General features: G+C 37.2%; 1 protein-coding gene across 2 annotated transcripts in view; it reads right to left on the bottom strand.

Moving 5' to 3' along the window:
• Window positions 1–908: 908 nt before the first annotated feature.
• LOC122790119 (rho GTPase-activating protein 20-like) overlaps window positions 909–20889 on the bottom strand; it is an 872483-nt gene continuing 852502 nt past the window's right edge. Inside the window, exon 15 of one of the 2 annotated variants that reach the window (XM_044057694.1) lies at window positions 909–6963. In XM_044057694.1, the coding sequence (XP_043913629.1) occupies window positions 5252–6963 (1712 nt within the window). In that variant the 3' untranslated portion in view covers window positions 909–5251. The remainder of the gene's footprint in view (window positions 6964–20889) is intronic. The other variant, XM_044057693.1, reaches the window with a different exon arrangement.

The following is a 20889-nucleotide window of genomic DNA, read 5'->3' as shown; positions in this document are numbered from 1 at the left end:
TATCTAACACCTGAAATGATACTTGTGCTTTTATATCTTCCATATCAAATGGGATAGTGTACATATTCTTGTTGGGCTCTATGCTGAACCGTCAAGTTGGGAAGAGGTTTGTGACAGGTTTACAGGTTCTACCCCGAGCACCCACTGAGGATTAGAAAAGCAGCAGCAGTTCTCAACTCTTGTGTCTCTACTTTGGTAGAGACAGCAGGCTAGTGACTGCTCAATGTTCACAGCCTTGAGCAGTCCTACTGAGCCATTAACTGCTTCTTGCAGGTCAGAAACCGTATTAAAGCAACTGAATGTGCCAAAAAAACAGAGAGAGAGAATATAAGGTGAAGGATCAGGTGAGAGGGCAAGAAATCTGAAAAATGCATAAATATAGTTGGAAGTATAGAAAACTCTTTGAGCAACCTTATGTTGACACAGGAATGGTTAAGGAGAGGTCAATTTAAACCAAAAGGCGAAAGTTTAAAATTGATGGACAAAGATAGTGAAGTACGTACACAATGGTTTACAAAGTGCATTGAATATTTGTGAGAAACAGACTGATGTAGGTTTCTGAAACAGAACTGGCAACAGTCACACATCTTGTTGCTAGTTGTGATATACTAATGGCAGAAAGACTGTATACCGAAAGGCATAATAATGTGGCAAGACTGTTGTATTGAGGATTGTGCAAACATAATACTGAAGTAGCTGAAAAACACTGGGAAGATGAGCCACAAAGCATCATAGAAAATGAAGTTTATACCACATAGGCTCACCTATTACCAACAGTTCATAAAATAGATGTGAGAAAACAAGATATATTAGTCCCTGAAAAGAAAACAAAAGTAGCATTGATCATTGAAATTGTTATACCCAGTGTCTACAGTGCCTTGCATACAGAGGCAGACACAATGTTATAAAATACTAGGATTTGCAGGCAGAAATGAGGGTGATGTGGAAGAAGGATACCCAGACAGTTCCAATAGTAGTAGGAGCAATGGGTCTTATAAAAAAATAAAATTTACAATCCTTCTTGGATGTGTTACCAATATAGGTAACTCTGTACGAATTGCAGGAGTCATTACTGGGCACATTGCAGATGCTGCAAAGAACATTTCTGGCTAATATTAAAGATTGAAAGAATACTAATTTCGTGAACTTTAATCATACTTTGACTTAGGAATGGGGTCCATTCCCATCATGGTATTATAAACCTAAAAGACTTGTAGAAATTAAAAAAAGTCAGAAACAGAACACATGGACACGATTCCACACCAGCAGGTAAACGCCCCTTCTCTCCTAATAATAGTTTTTCACATTTTGGTTAATTTCTTAACTGATTTTGGGTTTCTGCACACAATATACACATTTATTTTGTTTTTTGTACCACTGTTTTGTGTCTTGTTCAAGTTGTGGTCTGCAAGTATTCCTACAGCAGCATACTGGCAGCTGTAAGCTGCTTTATTTATTGTGTGGCTCCTCCAGGTGACAAGATGGCATGTCCATCGTAGACAAAAATGAACTCATCACAATAGGTGAAACTGGCCAGATGCTTTATTGATTACATTAGTGAAGATGCAGGACAACATGTGTAATTGTATGGCTATATGTTGTTTGAAGAACATAAAAAGGCAGAATACAATGTGTTTACTTCTGCTATGAAGACAGAGAAGCATAAATATCAGTTCAGGTATTAGATAAAGGTTTCTTTTGTCTATCATGTCACCCCAGATGATAAGAGGCAAGATTTAGACAATGATTGTTAGCCATAGGAAACTGGCAATAGAGGGTCAGTTTTTCTTGTTCTCTCTATGTGATTAGGATAGCAAGCATAATATCTGTGGAAGTCCAGCTACAAGGACAGTGTCCAGGTTCTGAAATAATGTAGCACTACAAACAGAAAGTTGAACTGACATTGAAAGCTTAATATCAAGCTTATGTGGTCAACGGACAGTTAAATTTCTTTCATAGTTAATCACTAACTCTAATTTTAGGTCAGTGATACTTTAACACCCATACAAATAAAGTAATCTGTAATAAATTATTTAATTTACAAAAAGTAATAGCTAACAAATGGAGGACATTCCAGATGTTCATTCATACCCAAATGAGAATACTTGCTCTGCGCTGCAATTATATATTTTCAAATGGTCATTGCTGTACTCATTTAGTTGAACCATTCTCCTAACCACCGACAACTGAAATAATTTAATTTAATTGCACTAACTGCATGTCTCCTCTTCACAAACATTCACAACATTCTGCAGACAGATTTATCTCCAAACTATTGCATTCTGATTCTCTTGTTCTTTACATCCACTTCTCTTTATTTAATATCAAACAGATCCTTTTATAAGGAGTTCTTCTCGTGCTCTTTGCTTCTGAGTTGTGCAACCCAGCACTGGCAACTGTGATTTAATAATACTTAGAGCCCCCTTTGCAGTTAATATAAGGACCATCATGTTAAAACAAGTCCCACAGTGCTGTTTCAGCAGACTGTGACTGACTGGGGAAAAATACTCTCTGAATAAACATATCTTAATTAATTCACTCCAGGGTTTTAGAAAACACCCGAGTAAGACTTGCTAGCCCATTTCTTTTAGTCAAGTCACAACTCACTAATTTTTCATTCATAGAAATGATGGGATAATAACATTCAGTGAGCAGAAAGTCCTATAGCTCTATGATTTTTTTGTCCAGCAAATGATTGTGTTTTCTTTAATATGTATTTATTTCAAGAGTTATCAAAGCAATCATAGTGCAGTGTCTGGACAATAACTCCAGAACCTAAAGCACCTCAAAAGCACTGCAAATAATTCTGATCAGTAAAAGTAAAACCTCCTATAATGTTTTATACCAACAAATTGTCCCAAAGCATGCATCTTTTATTTATTTATTTATTTATTTTTTACATAGGATAACCATAACTTGTTGAAAGGTTGGTAGGCTAACAATAAATGATTGTTGTATTTGAAAATTTGATAGTCTAATAAACAGTCAAATTCATCGACAAATTGTCATAGTTGTTTTGAAAGTTATGGACACTGAGGGAACTTGTTTGAATTAAAATCATGTTACTCTGAGGCAGACATAAAGTATTACTCTTGTGTTCTTTAAATACTGGATTCTTGTAGATAGAACTCTGTATCCCAGTTTTTAAACCAGAACTGATAGGTGTACTTTAAGTTGATTTACATCATTCTCTACTTACATATATTGAGAAATACAACATGGTGTCATATACTCCAAAAAGAACCAGCTCCTTTAATAAAACATTTCACAGTTTACGTACTGTGAACATGTAGTGTTATTAAGAACACTTTAAAGAAATGCTCGGTTAATGGAAAGGGGATGTTGAGATCATATTTAATTAATTGGGTTACCACTGTTTGCAGAATTGTTCACTGAAGTTTTGTTTCAGTGTTGTTATGGTACATTTTTGGTTTTATTTTAACATATTTTATGGATGAATTTGCATTTTACTAGAAATCATATGCTTGGTTTTATGTTTGATGTGTGTGTTTGTAACAGAGTACAAAAAAAATGAATTATGGGAAAAAATGTACTTTCTTGAGTGTTTGTCCTTATTCCATGGACTTAATATATTTAAGAAGGGGTTGTTTTGTGAAGCTTCCACATGGGAGGTGCAGAGTGACTTGCCTCCTTGAAAAAAATGTTTTTGTTTTACAGATTTTTAAATATTTGTGTTCAGTATTTTTGCTCTGATGTTAGTGGATTTATATTGGTTTCTGTTACCTGAAATCTATTATTTGTTTACACTTGTTCCTTCAATTTTTTCATTCCTATTTGTGATTACATAAGTTATCCTATTTAATCTGTCTTTTACCACTAGAATATTTTAACTGCTTTGATGCATCTTTTTATCAATGAAATTATAGTGAAGTTCTTCATTTACTTGTCATAACTTTGTATGATACGTAGCTTCCACATTTTTATTGTAAGCTGGTCATGGATATAAAAAGACCCATAATTCACTCCCCCTTCTTGCTGAAGAAAATAAAACGCATAAAACAAAAGTTTCTATGCATGGAAAAGTAACAGTACCCCAGGCAACTGATAGGTTAATGTATCACACACAACCTAGCTGTATAACTGAATGATACACTGCTGCATTTCAAGTGAAAATGTTAATGACTGCAAATTAAAATGCATAGCAACTTATGGAAAACTATGCCACAGAGGAAATGGTTTTGAGATGTCTCGCCCCAGCCAGAAAGAAAATAAGTTTACAGTTATGGACATGGGCCATAGCTGTGATATGTTACTTCTATTTCATTTTGCATAATACATTATTAACCAGGATATTGTCTGCTACTTCTAATTCAACATGAAACATCAAAGGATTAGGATGTCATATCATTGATGTTATTATGACCTTTTTATTAAAAGGCTGATCTTTGGTATATTCAGCAGTGAGCTCACTTAAGACGATTCAAAACACATGCATGTCATAATATACCCAGAATTATGATGTTTCTATGATGTCTGTAGCACACCAACACAACAGAGTTAGCCAATGGGAATCTAATGTACTCACCATTTTCTAGCAGGATGTGGTCAAAACAATACAATACATGCTGTTTCATGACACACTGCTGTTGATTTCATATCAGAATTACTGCTTACAACTGGAGTTGATGCCCTTACACCGACAATGCTTTGCTGTTTAGCTATTTTGTTGCTGTTCAGCAAAAGTAATGAGTTTTCTACACCTATTAAGCTAGGAAAGGTCAGCAGTGGCATTGCAGAATGGGGAAGGATGGTTCTAAAGGACACCTCTGCAAATTCTTCCTTCCAAAGATCAAGAATACATTGAAATTGAAACATTTGGCACCAGGGAGTATGAATGAAAATATATAAAATATATAAAAGTGTTTACACCCAAAATGGCCAACCAATATGTTGCACTTGAAAAACTGCAAGTTTTCTGCTTTTGACCGGAAGACACACAAATGTGCCTTAGCACTTGTGGCAGGAAGCAAAACAAAAAGTCACGAGAAATGTCAGTGGTTGATTGTTTTGTTCACTGTACAAAACATGAAACTCTAATATATATAGTTATTTATAATATATAGCACTAAATACGTATATAAAAAGCAGTTCTGCGTCTCATTTTACAGTTGCATTAGTTTCATACAACCTCTCTGGTTAGAAGATAAAAAAAGTTACAAAACATTGTCAAGTATACACATTTTGAAGCAATGCATAGTATTAATAAATTATTGAACAGGAGTTTACACCTTCAGACAAATGATTCTTCAGCAAATGTAATATTATCCTGCTTTCCACTGGATGTTTCAGTGCATCGTTTGTTGTGCCATTCCATTTTACTTCTCAGTAACTCCTTTTCCACTGCTCTGGTATTGACCTGGCAGCTCTTGGCATCACTTTGTATGAAGTATTCCTTCACTGTGTTTCGCACAGACGTTGGTAACACTATTTGTACAGTATGTTTTACAGCACTAACTGTTCTACTGTGGCTCTTTGCAGATGTTGCCTGTCCAGAGCCGTCTACTAGCTTTTCATAAGAGGATCTACTTTTGTTTGTGTTTTTCATTTCATTGTCCACTTGAGAGCCTGAACCTTCATAACACTTTCTTGCAGCAGACTGTAGAACCAATGGGGTATTCTGTCCATAAAATACAGTCTGTGGTATATGCAGCTTTGATGTTTGCACGGAGCACTTATTTTGATTCTCTCCAAGAGCATTAAGCTGCCTAGAAATACTTACGGAGACACCACTATTCTTATTTTCAGACTGAGATCTCATAGTTACCTTACTTGGTGTCATGTAGAAAGTTATCTTTGTGCGTTTTATCGGTTCTTTATTTGTGGGAGTGACTTCCTTTCCTCCTTTGTCTACATGCACCATGGATGTGTTGTTGCACCCATGGATTTCATCTGCGTGGCCCCTGTTGTCAAGCTGTGAATGCTGAATAAATTGCTTTTCCAATGTTTCTGAATAGCTTGCATGTTTTCTAACATCCTCTTCTGAGTCGTTTTCATAACTGAGTTTGTCTTCGCCCTGTTTATGACCCCTTTCATTTGAATGTGCCTTTGCATAAGACATAGACATTTGATTGAGGTTCTTCTGCTGTTGCACACCATCACTGCTTCCCTCACTGTTATCATATGACTCACTCATTTGGTCTGAACAAGCTGTATTTGATGTGGTTATACTCCACTCCCTAGAATACTTGCTGTTCTCTGAAGACATTGTATTCAACCTTGCTGAGGTGCCAAACATGAAAGGCAATGATGAAACATCACGTGGACTGAACACAGGAGAATCGGAACAGTATGACATTGCACTGTCCAGTGAGCTTATTGAGGAAGCTGATGTGGTTGTAGAAGATAGACTCGAGAAACTTGATCGATTGGATAGGCTAACTTTTTGTGAAGAAACATGCTTCATTCTGGAATTAATCTGAGGTGACCTCCAAACACTGTATTTGTTGCCGTATTGCTTAGGACTTTCAGCCTCTTTTGTCAGGGTTTGGCCCTCTAGTTGTAGCTTCTTTAATTGTAGCAGATAGTCAGTACTACTATGAGTTAAAGCAGTATCGTAACTGACTTGTCTAGTGACTGGCTCATGGACCTGGGCAGCAAGGCGAGATCGCAAGCACACACTGGGTTCAGAAGAGCAGCGATCACGTGATGGTTCAGTACTGTGAGCTTCCTCAAATGAGCAAATAGATCCACTGGCATAAAATGATTCATAGTCTAAGTTTTCACAGCTATCAGCACTATCATTGTTTTCAGCCTTAGTACTGAAAGAAGTGCATGTCTCGTCAAACAAATCCCAGCTTTCCTTCTGCTCATCAACTCTACGTTCATTTTGAGTGCCAAAGAATGGTTTAAGCTCTCTTATCCTATGATACTTTCGTCTTTCCTGATAGGAAAATGCTGACTCAAGCTCATCAGATGAGTCTGGAGTTTGTATTAAATCCATATCTAGAGTAAAGGTATATAAGAAAAAAAAAAAATCAGCATTAATTTCAAATACATAAGATTCCTGGTCAGAAGGTTTGTAACTACTTGCAATAAAAAAGAGCTTCACTGTTGTCTGTATTAGAAGTGTTGCATATTCTGCTTTGGGTTTTATTATGCTGTTCTAAACTCTACTTTGGAGAAATGCATCTGTCAAATTACCGAGTGGAAAACATTTTAAGACTATATACAGTATTACCTTTCTATAGCAACTCTTTAATTCCATACGGCAAACAACTGTGTTCTCTTTCATCCTGATGTTTTCTGCCTAAATTGCTTTCTTTTTTTTCACATGCAAGTAGACGTGACTGTAACATAGCAGGATCGCACATGTTGCCTTAACACTCGCACTTTCTTATTACCATTTCAAACTTGCTTAAATACGGTTTGGTCCTCTTTAACTAACAGTGTGCTATGGCTGTATATATTAAGACAAATGATCAAAGAGCTTGCTGGATCACATTGTAATTCCTTCCATCAGGCATGTTAATACAGCAATAATACACCATGAAAGTATGTATCATGTTGGAAATTTCTCACACCTAAAACAGTGATCATAATACTGAAGCCAAGAGACCAGATCTGGAGAAGTGAGTAACTCTCAACATAACCTCAAACTTGACTATGTGTAATCACTGCTGTACAGTGGTTATTTTTTTAAGTACCCTTTGATCTTTAACTTTTGTCTCGTGTTAAGATAATAAAAATGAAGTCTGTACTTATTTTCAATATACAGTACAGTCAGCCATGCACAACAAGAAGAGCATACAAGAGGGAATGTTTGCTTTTTTGGCTTTTCAAAGTGCATCATTCATTGAGTTTGACTACATTCATAGAACTCCGTAATGTTCTGACATTGGACATTAAGACCTCTTCACATATATGACTGTATGCATGCATTACAAGAACTTAAAAAACGGGCAAAACTAAAATACTATACCCTTTTGGAGAACACACACATTATCCAACAAGGAATTAATATAAAAAAAGAGCCCAGCAACACGTCCACAACTTCATGGCAGTTTATTAAGCCACCATAAAGTGTGGATAGAAATAAACAGCTTTTATCTAAATTGTGCTAACTAAGCACTTTTGCTTATGCGTTGCACAAAGAAACATATAAATCTTCAAAAGGAAGCAAAATTAGGAAAGTAACTGCAACAGCACCATTTACAAAGAACCACCATTTTATTTTCCCTCATTATCCACTGTACTTAGAATGTTAAATTTAGTAAGCTTAGGAAAATAAAAATAAATAAAGAAAACTAATGCAGCTAACTGCATCAGAAATTTGAGAGAGAGACTGTGAGCTTCAACTCCTCAATTTCTTTTCCGAAGAATTTTGTAGACAACCAGCAATAATAGTGCAGTGTATACCAAAAATCAGGGACCATTTTTAAATATTAACCTACTTCAATTAAAAAAATGAATAGACCAAGAGGCTGTGCATCATCATCATCATTGTATTTTTTCTTAAAATATGACGTATGAAATTATAATGGTTAGGTTGATTAACTGTGGTCCTCAGATTTATTAGAAAATCAAATGTTTTTCAAGAGGGAGAGCAAAAATGTGGAGAAAAATTAGACCTCCTACAAAATCAAGGAGAGTTGAGAGGTATGTGAGGTGGGACAGAAGATGTGATGCTTTGCACTGTATATAGTTTTTGGCTCCTTAATTGAAATGTCAGGACTCAAAATGCAGGGTCATGACATGATGGGAAAAAAAGAATGGAAATGCATGAGAACAGCTAATATTAACCATTGATCTACTCCTTTAAACTTATTTTTTGCAGGGGGACAAAACTCTGCACCTCCAATTTAGGGCACTGCTCAAATCCTCACACCCCTGAACTTAAAGATACCAACTCCAAGACTACCATATCTTGGAGAAAAGGGAATATTCTGAGAAATGAAATGACAATCTCAGACATAAAATACATCAGTCCAGATTTTTTGGCAGTTCAGTCTCCATATTAATGGACTCAGCAACGCAGGTCCCGACCTCTCTCACGATTACCTATATTTTCATTAATTTGGTCTCAATGAGAGATGAGAGGTTAAGACACTCTGGAAAGTGACTGTAATTAATGGACGTGTAAGTGTGTGGTCTGTGTATATTTGTGAATGTATCTGTGCTTCTCCATTTGTGTGCATATGGATGTGTATCTGAGTTTCTGTGTATTGACAGAGACCGTCTCTTTGCCTCTTCTGCTAGTGTATGTATAAATGATACTTACTGCATTTGCGGTGTGTACATACTTGTATGTGTAAACATTGCTTAAATAATACATACATGTATATTTGGATGTAAAATATGCCCTCCAACAGCAATTGCATATTCTAAAGCAACTATGAAATATTAGATGAAGGGACTGTTTTACAGAAAAAATATAAAATGTATGTCTACAATAATAATAAAACAAATACAAACCAATTTAGCCACTTTTCTAAGGGTAATAATTCACTGCATGGTGGGCATTATGTGGGAAATGATGGACCTTCCAAACAAAACCCGTTAGTGCAAGAAATCAGGACAAGGCCAAAAATAATGGTGGGAGAAAGTCCCATACCACATACTTAGTATCTGTAACAAAATTACTGAATTTTAAGACTGGCTAACGCATAACTCACCAGATATCATAGTAGTAACCAAAACCTGGCTAAAACCACACATAGCTGACAATGAAATCCTCCCACCACGCTACACCATGATTCACAATGACAGACCCAATAAAGAAGGTGGTGGCGTAGTACTAATATACCATGACTCCTTTGCAGTTGCACCCTTTCAAAAACCAGTTCCCTCCTTTAGCAGTTTAGAACTACTTATAACATCCATTCACATAAATAGAAATAAGATATGTATCATTGTACTCTATATTCCACCTGGACACAATATTCCAGCTCTAGAAGACTTTTTATTTTGGGTAAACCACATCATCTCCTATGAAACAATCATTCTCTGTGACACCAACATAAACTAGCAGAGCATAATCTCTGACACACCTCAAAATAGCATAAACATACACAGCTTTACACAGATAATTACAAGTCCAACTTGCTCCTCTATACCACAAACAGAAACCATCATAGACTGGATCGTTGTAACACATCCACTCAGTTTCTCCAATAGTGGCATCCTCCCCAACAGTTTAAGTGATCATCGGCCTGCTTTTACCCATAGATGCCACCTACATATTCCCAAAGCACATACTTATAGGACATCAAAAAATCTTACCCAATGCCACCCCAAGACTTTCTTAAATTCCCTAAAATCCCACAATTGGTCCCCTTTAAAAAAACTCTTCCTTTAGATGATGCAGTGGACTACTTCAATAAACTTTTCCTCGACACACTCAATTTAGCTCCTTTATGTACTAAAAGAATAAAAACCAAGCATGTTCCTTGGCTAACCAATGAAACTAGATGAGCCCTCCTGTCCAGAGATAGGGCCTGGAAACAATCACAAAAAAGTAAGGACCCAATAAACTACAAGCAACTCCGCAATGAAACCAAAAAGTTAGTTAAAATGATAAGCAAAATTATTTCTCAATACAAGTATCCAGCCAAAACTGCAATTCAAAAAAGTTGTGGAAATCTGTCTTAACCTTACTTACCCCTGGTACCATGAAAAACACATCCCCTTCACCAGATAAGTACCCACAGCAAACTGCCCATATGTTCAACTTAACTTTATCACTACCATTCAAAACCTGCTCAGAAATCCCTCTTCAATGGCTCACCCAAATAACAGCACTTCCCAAGCCCCCACAATCCCCATCCAAGAAAACATCAGATCTACTCCCCAAAATCCAACAGATACACTGAACAGTGCTTCCTCTACTCCACCCTTTTCTATACAACCGTGCAAACCTCACTAGTACTCCTAAAGAAACTAAGGCCTTGCTTTCTCTCCTCAGATAATCTACCTCTAGAATTTCTACAACTCGGAACCTTCTAGTTAGTATAATAATAAATCATTCCATCACAGAGTCATATGTCCCCCAACTATGAAAAAATCCATTATTACCCCACTACACAAAGGTGGCAACACCTTTGACCTCTCAAACTACTGACCTATTTCTATTCTCTCCCCATTATCTAAAATCCTAGAGAAATGTATACACGCCCAGTTTCTAAAACGCCTCCTAAACCACAACCTATTTACCGACATCCAGCATGGATTTCACCCAGGACACAGCACTACCACAGCCCTACTATCATTTACAGATTCTGTTTTTAAAGCCTTGGATGCAGACCTTTGTACTTCTGTAATCCTATTAGACCTATCCAAGGCTTTTGACACCATATCACACATCAAAGTATTGCAAAAACTAGAAGCCATCTGCTGCTCCCCTAATACACTTACTTGGTTTTCAAGCTATCTGCAAAGTAGGACACAAGCTGTCAAATGGCAAATTAAACTCTTAGACCACCTTGACTATAATACAGGATTTCCCCAAGTTTCAATTCTAGGACCACTTCTCTTTAATATATTCATAAACGACTTCTATGAAGCATGTCTTCAAAGTACTCTTGTCCAGTATGCTAATGACTCCACTGTAATCTCCACCTCCAGTAACTTATCTGACCTACAAAAGATAAAACAAACCACCTTCACATCTGTTGAAGCATGGTTAACTGAAGTTCAACTATTAACTGAACCCCAAAAACTCTAAGCTCCTGTTATTTTCATCAAAAGCACTATTCTCTGACTTCAAAATTCTCTCTCATAACAACACAATAATAGAACAGGTCAAAACAGAAAAACTATTAGGCATAACAATTGCTGGCAAACTCACCTTTGAATCCCATATTCTGAACACAATAAAAAAAAAAACAAAAAAAATGTCAAACTTCTTTAAATCTAGTGTCGCAAACTTTACTTAGACAAACCTACCAAAATAAAGCTTGCCAGCACTCTACTAATTTCTGCCCTCCTTTATGGGAGTCCCATTTTCACAAATCTCCCTGCATCGCTGAGCAGTATACTAGAATCTTGCTACTACAAAATTGGCCTCAGGAATTCCCAGCTGATCACATCATTGCCAAGCCATCTCAGAATTGAATTGGCTCGAATTCCCTCACTACTTACACCACACACAACTCACTCTTGCCCATAAACTAATTTTCAAACCTGTATTAACTGCGGTGGTGGTGCTGCGGTAGCATTGTCGCCTCACAGTAATACGTTGTCCTGTTCGATTTTCAGTTAATCCGTCTTCTGTGTGGAGACATGCGTGACTGGGTGTACCTTCGTTGAAGGTTGTGCATCAGGGCTGGCAACTCGGTACGTAAAAATCTACTGCCAATCATTAGTGGACCGGAGTTCCACTGTGGCGACCCCTAACCAGGAAAAGCCAAAAGATACAACATAACTTCCCATCACTCCAACCTATATCCCAGCATGTAACCTATACTCCTCACATAAGCAGCTCCTATGTATGTCCAAACCCAATAAGAGAGACAGACAGAGCTTATATTATTATAAGATTACCAAGCTCTGGAACACCCTACCTCCCCTCATCACTCAACTAGACTCCTTAAAAGCCTTCAAAGCTAAACTAAAGTCATTATCTTAACAGTTGCATCTGCACCTGTTTAAATCGCCCCAAACCACCTTAATTTAATGTTAACCCCAGTCCTAATCTCAACACCAGTGCTAAACTCCATCACTACTACTACCTTTCTGTTGTTATGCAACAGGCTATTCTAATCCTCCACCCAGTACAGCTAACGCTATGCCTATACCTCCAAGTCACTGTGTCTTAACCACAGTCTTCTTTTCTCCTTACCTTTGTGTCAATACTTACACTCGTACCTCTTGACCTCTTAGAGCAAAACATCTGGACAAAGCCTAAAATGATGGGGGGACAAATAGGGGACAGATTTTAAATATTGTTCTTACAAACTTACAAAGTTGATAGAATAATAGGTTTTGCATTAGCATGAATTTTCTGAAGGATGTGGAGTCTTGAATTCAAATGTTTGTCATTATTTAATTATTTTAATCCTCAGCTATTTTCCAGAAAAGTACAGATTTTAGGTGGGACACACCAAAGATATGAGGCAAAAATATGGACATTCTGTGAAAATCTGTACATCTGAAAGGTATGCTTCTACTTCTTTGTCTTGTAATATATAACAAACAGATTTACTATCTTTGCACTGTATTTGACTTTTCACAATTAATATTATTTTAACCTCTTTAACCTTAAATTGATATGTATTAATGCACTACACATAAACATTGTCTATTGATTTTAGTGGTATCAATTCTATTTTATCTGTATAATCTGTCTCTGTAAAGTTTTTATTTGCTATGTATATGGGGCTTTCCCTCTGGGCCTCCATTGAAAATGGGTCTTTGATCTAGTGGACTTTCCCGGTATATGGGGCTTTTCCCCTATGGGCCTCCACTGAAAATGGGTCTTTGATGCAGTGAACTTTCCCAGTCAACAAATAAATAAATAAATATCAAGAACAGATTTTATATCTGCTAGAATAACAGGCATTTCCTGAAAGATTTGAAGCCCAAAATTCAAATTCTGCCATTATTTACTGTTTTCAATCCTCAATGATTTTGGCGGCCACAGTGGTGCAGCGGTTAGCGTTGCTGCCTCACAGCAAGATGTTCTCTGGTTCAATTCTTGGGTGGGATGCCTTCTGTGCGGAGTCTGCATGTCCTCCCTGTGGTCGCATGGGTTTCCTCCGGGTGCTCCTGTTTCCTCCCACATCCCAAAGACATGCAGTAGGTGGACTGGACACACTAAATTGGCCCTAGGTGTGAGAGTGCGTGTGTGTGTGTGCCTTCTGTGGAAGGTTGGGTGCCAGGCTGCCAACTCGACACCGTAAAATCTCCACTGCCAATCATGAGCGGACAGATGATCCGCTGTGGCAACCTCTAACCGGGAAAAGCCGAAAGAAGAAGAAAGAATCCTCAATGATTTTCCAGAAAACCACAAATTTTATGAAGAACAGACCAAAAATATAAGGCAAATATCTGGGCATTCTGTGGAATTCTGGACAATTGAGAGATCTGCTCAGAATAATACCCTTGGTCATTCCTTTATTTCACTGTACCGTTTATACAGCCCCCCCCCCCCCACACACACACACATACACATACATACAAACACAAAGGGTTTTTCGAAAGATGCAAAGAATCTGTTGAGGTCTTGCTGTCATTGTTTCATTGGTTTTGTGTGGATTAAACTGCTAAAGTGATCTGTCTGTGAACAGTCATTGCTTGAAGACAACATGGCTGATCTATGAACTACAGCTGGTATACAGCTTTTTTTATTGAGAGAGTAAAGCACTGATTTGCTCTAGAAGTAGCAGTCCAAAATGTGTTTCAGGGAACTGCTTTTGTTGTAAAATACACTGATTTTACCCATTTCACTTCTACTGTAGACATGCATTAGGAGTTTTTAGTCCAATTTGGGATGATGTTTCCATGAACTATATTGAAATACTTTGGCATACTTCATGAGAAAGCTTTGAAGTATGCTGAAAAATATTCACAGACAAGTCTTAAACTGAGCAGTATAACTGTCTGATAACCTGAACAGTACAACTCTCTGATTTGTCATGTTTAACTTTTTTCATTCTAGAACTCTGCACACCTGCATACATTTCGACTTATGTGCACAACTGCTGCCTGTATTTATGTGTTTGTAATTTTCTCTCTTTCTTTACTTTTTGTTTGTGGCTTTATTGTCAGCCAAATGGATATAGTATTGGTATTTGAAAGTAAGAATTTCAAACTGACCAGTTGAATGGTGTCAGAAATAACTTTATAACAGCTGTTCTCTGAGTCCTTCTCACCTAGCACATGCCTTGTAGGAGCATGTCTCCTGCACACCCTCCTTAATTAATCATGCCACAATGTTAACTACAAATGTGGAGTTGGTGGGGTGTTAATTACCTTCCTCATCCAAGTTATTGGGGTCGTAATTCTGAGTATCACAGTTCTTGCCTTCATTCTTGGATTCTGCTTCCCAGGTAAGTAAACTCAATGCAAAATATAACTTAAAGCAATACAATTGTGTAAGCATATATGTCAGTAAAATGGTAAAAAGAGAATAAATAATGTTAAGATTTGATCAAAAAAGACTTGCTGCAAGTGTTTTGACTGAGTTTTGTTATGGAGCCATATTATTTTTTTTATATTTGACTGTGACAGAAAGTCTCTCCAGATTATTTGAGTCTCTATCACAAAAAGACATCTGTTCTAGTTTTGTTTTAATGAATAACAAATGCTGATATTCTCGCCAAGGAAAATATTGCTCATGTGGGCATGCTGACACAGTATTAAGCTCTTGAGGAGATTCTGGCTTAGTTAAATATTTCTGTAAATGGAAATCAGTTGCTGTTTTTAATCAATAAATTTGGTCAGGCATTTACTTTACAGCAGAAACTATAATGAAGATATGCACGTAAACTTTTTCTTATTCACAGAAGAATATCTTGATCATTATAAGTTTCTTTTTGCTCATCTGCACTGTCCTTGGACCTAGCCTGAGTATTACAAATTCTTTATCACAAACTACTACAGCTTTTAAATGTATTTTTTTGCTTTGTGCCTACTTTAATGTGAAAGGGAAAAATGTATATGCACTTAATACAAGTGCATGTACTGTATCTGTGCACATTCATGCAAAATAAAGGTATGTATCATTTTAAGACCGCAGTATAAGCTTTAAGAATGAAATAGAAGAGCGTATCTGTGCCCCTGCCAAAACAAAAATGTATATGTGTGTGTTAAAACTATAATACTTATTTTTAGGGCATTGTTGTTCTTTTAAAACAAATTATTAATGTTTATAAATGGAAATCTACATCTCTGAAGTCATGGCCAATGGCCTCTGGATGACCAAATTTGCAGACAATTGCAAATTAGGAGCAGTCAGGGTATCCTCCACCAACAGTAATATTCGCCATAGAATAATGCAAATTGGGAAAAAAATGCAAAATAGTATAGTTCAGGAATTCAACCACCCTGGGTAATTACCATATTGAGAACACACCCTTACGAGTTGAGCCAGTAGTCGGGTACTTGGGGGGGGGGGGGGCACAGACAGTGATTAGCCTTTCACCATCACATGTCAGTGGTAGTGAGGGAATCAGCCTACATTGTTCATTTTATAAAAAAAGGTATGGCATCTAGGTCCAAGAAGGTCATTGTCCCATTCAGCACTCATCATACCTAGCATTAAGTACAATGACCCATTTGGTATGTACCTAACTAGGCACATCCAACAACTGGAACAGCCACTGAGGTTTCCCATTAAAAGAATGTAGGGAATAAATAACATATTCTGTACAGAACATCTCAAAGCATTATCTCTGTATTCAGGCTGTTGAGAGGAGAACTATGCCTGGCATACAAGGCATTGTCAGACCCCACTCTGATGGACCTCCTGCATATCTACAAAACAAACAGCACTAGAATTACCCATTCTAAAGACTTGAACATTGTCTGTGATATAAATAGGATCTTATGGAGAGAGAGGCATGTATCCCAGAGATGACTACTTCTCTGGAACAGGTTCCCCATGCACGTGAAGCAGTGTTCCTCCCTAAGCCAATTAAAGTGTAGCTTGGACAACTGAATGGGGAACTGGAAATTCATCTCTGGTTTGGCACCGGTCTCTCTAATGGACACAGGCAACCTGTAAGGGGTTCATCTCCCAGGCCCCTGCTTCTAAATGTTTCATCTTCCAGGTCCCTGCTTAGACAGCCAAGGGTACCAGAACTTGTCAGAGATTTGGGATTCACAGCTAGGCTTAAAAATACTCCAGTGGTCATTAGCCTAGTATGCACCTTCAAACGTATGAACCTATATTTCTTCTACATCTGCATTTGTAGAATACTCATTGACTTTCAGATGACCTGTCATGAACAGCAACATTGCCAAGCACGGACTAGTCCCTTTTTAGTGGATCATACATACTGTTGATTATTATACAAGTCATTAACATACAAAAACGAGCTTGCTGATTGTTCAGCACAACCAGTGTGCCTGTTGTAAATTGAGCATATACCAAAAGAAAAAAGTCCAGTCGCCAGACTTTCTTCTACTAATATATGCTAATGCTTTCCTTTTTTCTTGAGCTAAGTGGTCTAGAGGGCGGAGCTCTTCTCTGTTGCTTGCTTTCCAAAGCACTGATGTACTGCGTAGGAACATAAGTCCCATATGCATGCGCGGTACATCAAGAAAGCAGCAGGATATAGAAAAAAAAAAGCAGAACAATAACATGGCACTGTTATATAAAGACATTATTTAAGAAAAATAATTTTTTTCTTAAATAATATTATTGCATAATAGCAATAACCAATGACTGGGTGTAATATATTGAAGATTTACCCACAGTTGCCTTTGTTTAATTACTTGGGCTTTGCCCTTGTAATTAAACCATACCAATCATGGGTACATTTTCAATATACCACACCCAGTCATTGGTTATTGCTATATGAAATGCTTATTCATTTTAGATGTCTGTTTGTTAGCTTTGTGATAGACTTACCTGCTGCACAGTTAGAAATGAATTACATTACAGGATGTTTACCTGTGTCATAGGCACACTAACCTAGTCTTGGAGTATACACTATCTGCCCTGCACAGTTTGAGGGGATGGATGAACTCTTCCAAGGGCTGAGAGAGCCAAAATGCTTCCAGAGCTGAGAGTTAAAACTTTTCTGATGAATACTATGGATAGGATTCTAGATAGTTAAATACCAACAGAATTTAATTACTTTGTAGGCCTGCTTGGTATATTAATATTACTAACTTAGTGAGACTCTTTTAGGACCTAACCATGTTGCATGCCTTGTTACTAATTAGTCTCCAGTAAAGTATAACACATTTGTATAAGTGTGCAAGTAAGTGTGTGGGTGTGTGTGTGTTTGGGGAAACTCTGGTTTACTGCACTTCAGAGGTTCTGTCTTCTAGAAGAGAAGTCAAAATTAAATCACATCCTCCTGTGCTAGCGGTATTTCAGATGGATGTTTAAGTTCATACAGCTCCAGTCAATATTAAAGAAAACAATAATAATAAAAGATGATGAAATAAGATTGAAAATATGAATATTACAAACACAATATAGATTAAAGCTTATATTAAAACACTGAAAACAACAGGCATGGAAATAGTTATATTTTTTGTGTTCATTTTATTTTAATTAAGGTAAACCTCCTTTTTTGAAAATATACCGTTAAATTAAAAATCCATTGATTCCATCAACTAATGAGAATCTTCACCTTTATATTCATCAAGTGTCTAGACAACACATTTTCCATGATGCTTCAAAGCTATATTTTCTTTTATTACTCTCATATGTGACTTTTATAATGCCAAGTTTAAACATTTCCTATAATTCTACATGTATTATAATGTGGTACAGAACAAAACTTGGGCAATACAGGTCATCTAACATCAAAAATTAAATGTTGTTGTATCTTTTGGCTTTTCCCAGTTAGGGGTCGCCACAGCGGAACTCCGGTCCGCTAATGATTGGCAGTAGATTTTTATGTACCGAGTTGCCAGCCCTGACGTATAACCTTCAATGAAGGTATGCTCACTCATGCAAGTCTCCCACACAGAAGATGCTTTAGCTGAGAATCGAACAGGACAACGTCTTACTGTGAGGCGACAATGCTACCGCAGCACCACCACCGCAGTGTCAATGTACTATAACATAATCACCCAACATGCACAAGTAAATAACCACTGAAAATAAAAAAAAAATAACTTGCATCTTTCAAGCACTTGCTGAAGTCCAAACACTGTTATATTACATTACAGTGGTCATCCCCCTCTGAGGCCAGCATCTCTATACAATCTCTCAAAACACCCTAATAACCCTAGACTGTGTAAATTAATATACTTTCATTCCATTAGTCCTACATAAACTTATCTCAAACTCAAACCCTTCATTTACTTGCTCGTATGAATGGTGTGTATAGTTTCCACTTAAATTTAACTTTTGCAAAAAATGCAGCCAAGATATTTTTGTTAACTGAAATTTGGAACTGCAGAGGAGAAATCTCAAAGCTGGCAGAGTGACACACAGCTTTTGGCCCTAACTATTTCCCACTGGGGCCAAGTTGAATTACAGGCCTCCGATGTGGTGGAGAGAGTTCTGGAGAGGTGTGAGTGAGCAACTGAGAGTGTCTATATTATATATTCGAATTTTCAAAACTGCACCCCCCCCCCCCCTACTTAAATATACCAACTTCGAGATCTCAATTCAGTGCAGAAAAAGGAAATGTTTCTATTCTGTGCTGTATGGAGCCATTGCTTTTCACCTTTGAACTTTTTAAAGTTCGATCATATGGTGTTGACTATATGACATTCGAACTTTAAAACGTTTGAATAATTAATAAGGACCCAACTGAGATCACTTTATTCACCCCAGGAGAAGGAATCAGTGTTAATTCTCACAGCAGAGGAGTTAATAGGGTGAAGACAGGATAGTATGCTTCTATGCACAGGGACATTGGGGCACATGCCCAGCAGAAGAGCACATGAAGCTACAGGTTTGAGGACGTGGACACTTGTAGGTCACTCTGCATAGTCCCGCATTACACTGCATCTGCTGGTTCACAGGAGAAGGCAGTTATTATAATCAGGGAAAAAAAAATCTCCTTATCTCATGTAGGATAATCAGTATCATCACTGACTGTCAGCTCTCCCTCCAGGTCTCTGACGGTACCAAGTATGGAAATAAATGAATGGACTGCGGATCAAGCTTGATGGCTGTGTGTGTGGGGAGAAATAGGAGACTAAGATTAGTAGAAGAAATCACTTAAGACATTGTAATAAAAGATTTTGAAATGGTGAGAGACAGTTCTTCCTAAAGTCTTTAACTTTATTTACACTATAAATTTTTGCTGCATGGCTAATGTGGAATGGGTTTAATTCTAAGAAAAAAGTGCATTCCGTCTGGTAGATTTAGATGCAGTCAAACTACAATATGTCCCCCCGTGCATAGGACGTGATAATTAAAAAGTGCCTTAACACACCTGTCTTTTGAAATTATAAGTCAACATGGATAGACAGCATAGTGATTTTTTTATAGAAAAATGCCACAGTTTCCAAAATAGATTGTGGAAAATGCAAAAGTCCTTTATTTATTACTGCAGACATAGCTTTTTTTTAATTAGGCTAATCCCGCAGCTCTAGGAAATTCATCAAAAGTATGTGTACAGTTATGCTTTTAGGGAAACTGGACCAGGACACTGGCTACTACTTATGTAAAAATGAGAAACCACCTTTATTTTTCAAAATTGCATCTTCCCAGCTATCTGCATAATTTTTCCTTCAATTTACAACACACAGGTCATTATATGTTGTGTCTTTCGGCTTTTCCCGGTTAGGGGTCGCCACAGCGGAACTCCGGTCCGCTAATGAACAAACAGGTTATTATATGAATATAAAAATACATTGTAAAACACTAAAATATAGATAAATTGATTTTGATAGCATATAAGGAACTGCTTGCACCTTCTAGTCTACCCATTTTGATGCTGTTGAATAAGCTGCAACTGCAGGGTAACCAACAGATGTTTTCTTGCCACTCATATCAACTGCCTTATATTAGTTCAAATGCATTCTTGAATTGTGACACAGGTGCTGTTATTCATCACTGAAATACAGTGACAATCGCCTAGAATAATATGAACGAGTTGGAAAGGGCACTGAGGATACTTTCAGAGAATAAGGTGTCAGCAGATAGGACCCCGCTAATAATCCTGTAAACGTGCTGCTTCTTTTTGGTGCAACCTGTGACAGAACTTTTCTACATATCCCTTAGGAACAGATGGTTTCTAGGGACTGGAGATAAAGCAGTTGTTCAATCTACAAAGATGAAATGTGGAGTAGTGC

This window comes from Protopterus annectens, chromosome 15.part0, assembly GCF_019279795.1.
Source record: "Protopterus annectens isolate FY-2018-M chromosome 15.part0, PAN1.0, whole genome shotgun sequence".
In the NCBI taxonomy this organism is placed as follows: domain Eukaryota; kingdom Metazoa; phylum Chordata; order Ceratodontiformes; family Protopteridae; genus Protopterus; species Protopterus annectens.
The sequence above is the reverse complement of the archived record's forward strand: the minus strand, read 5'-3'. Positions and strand labels throughout refer to the sequence as shown.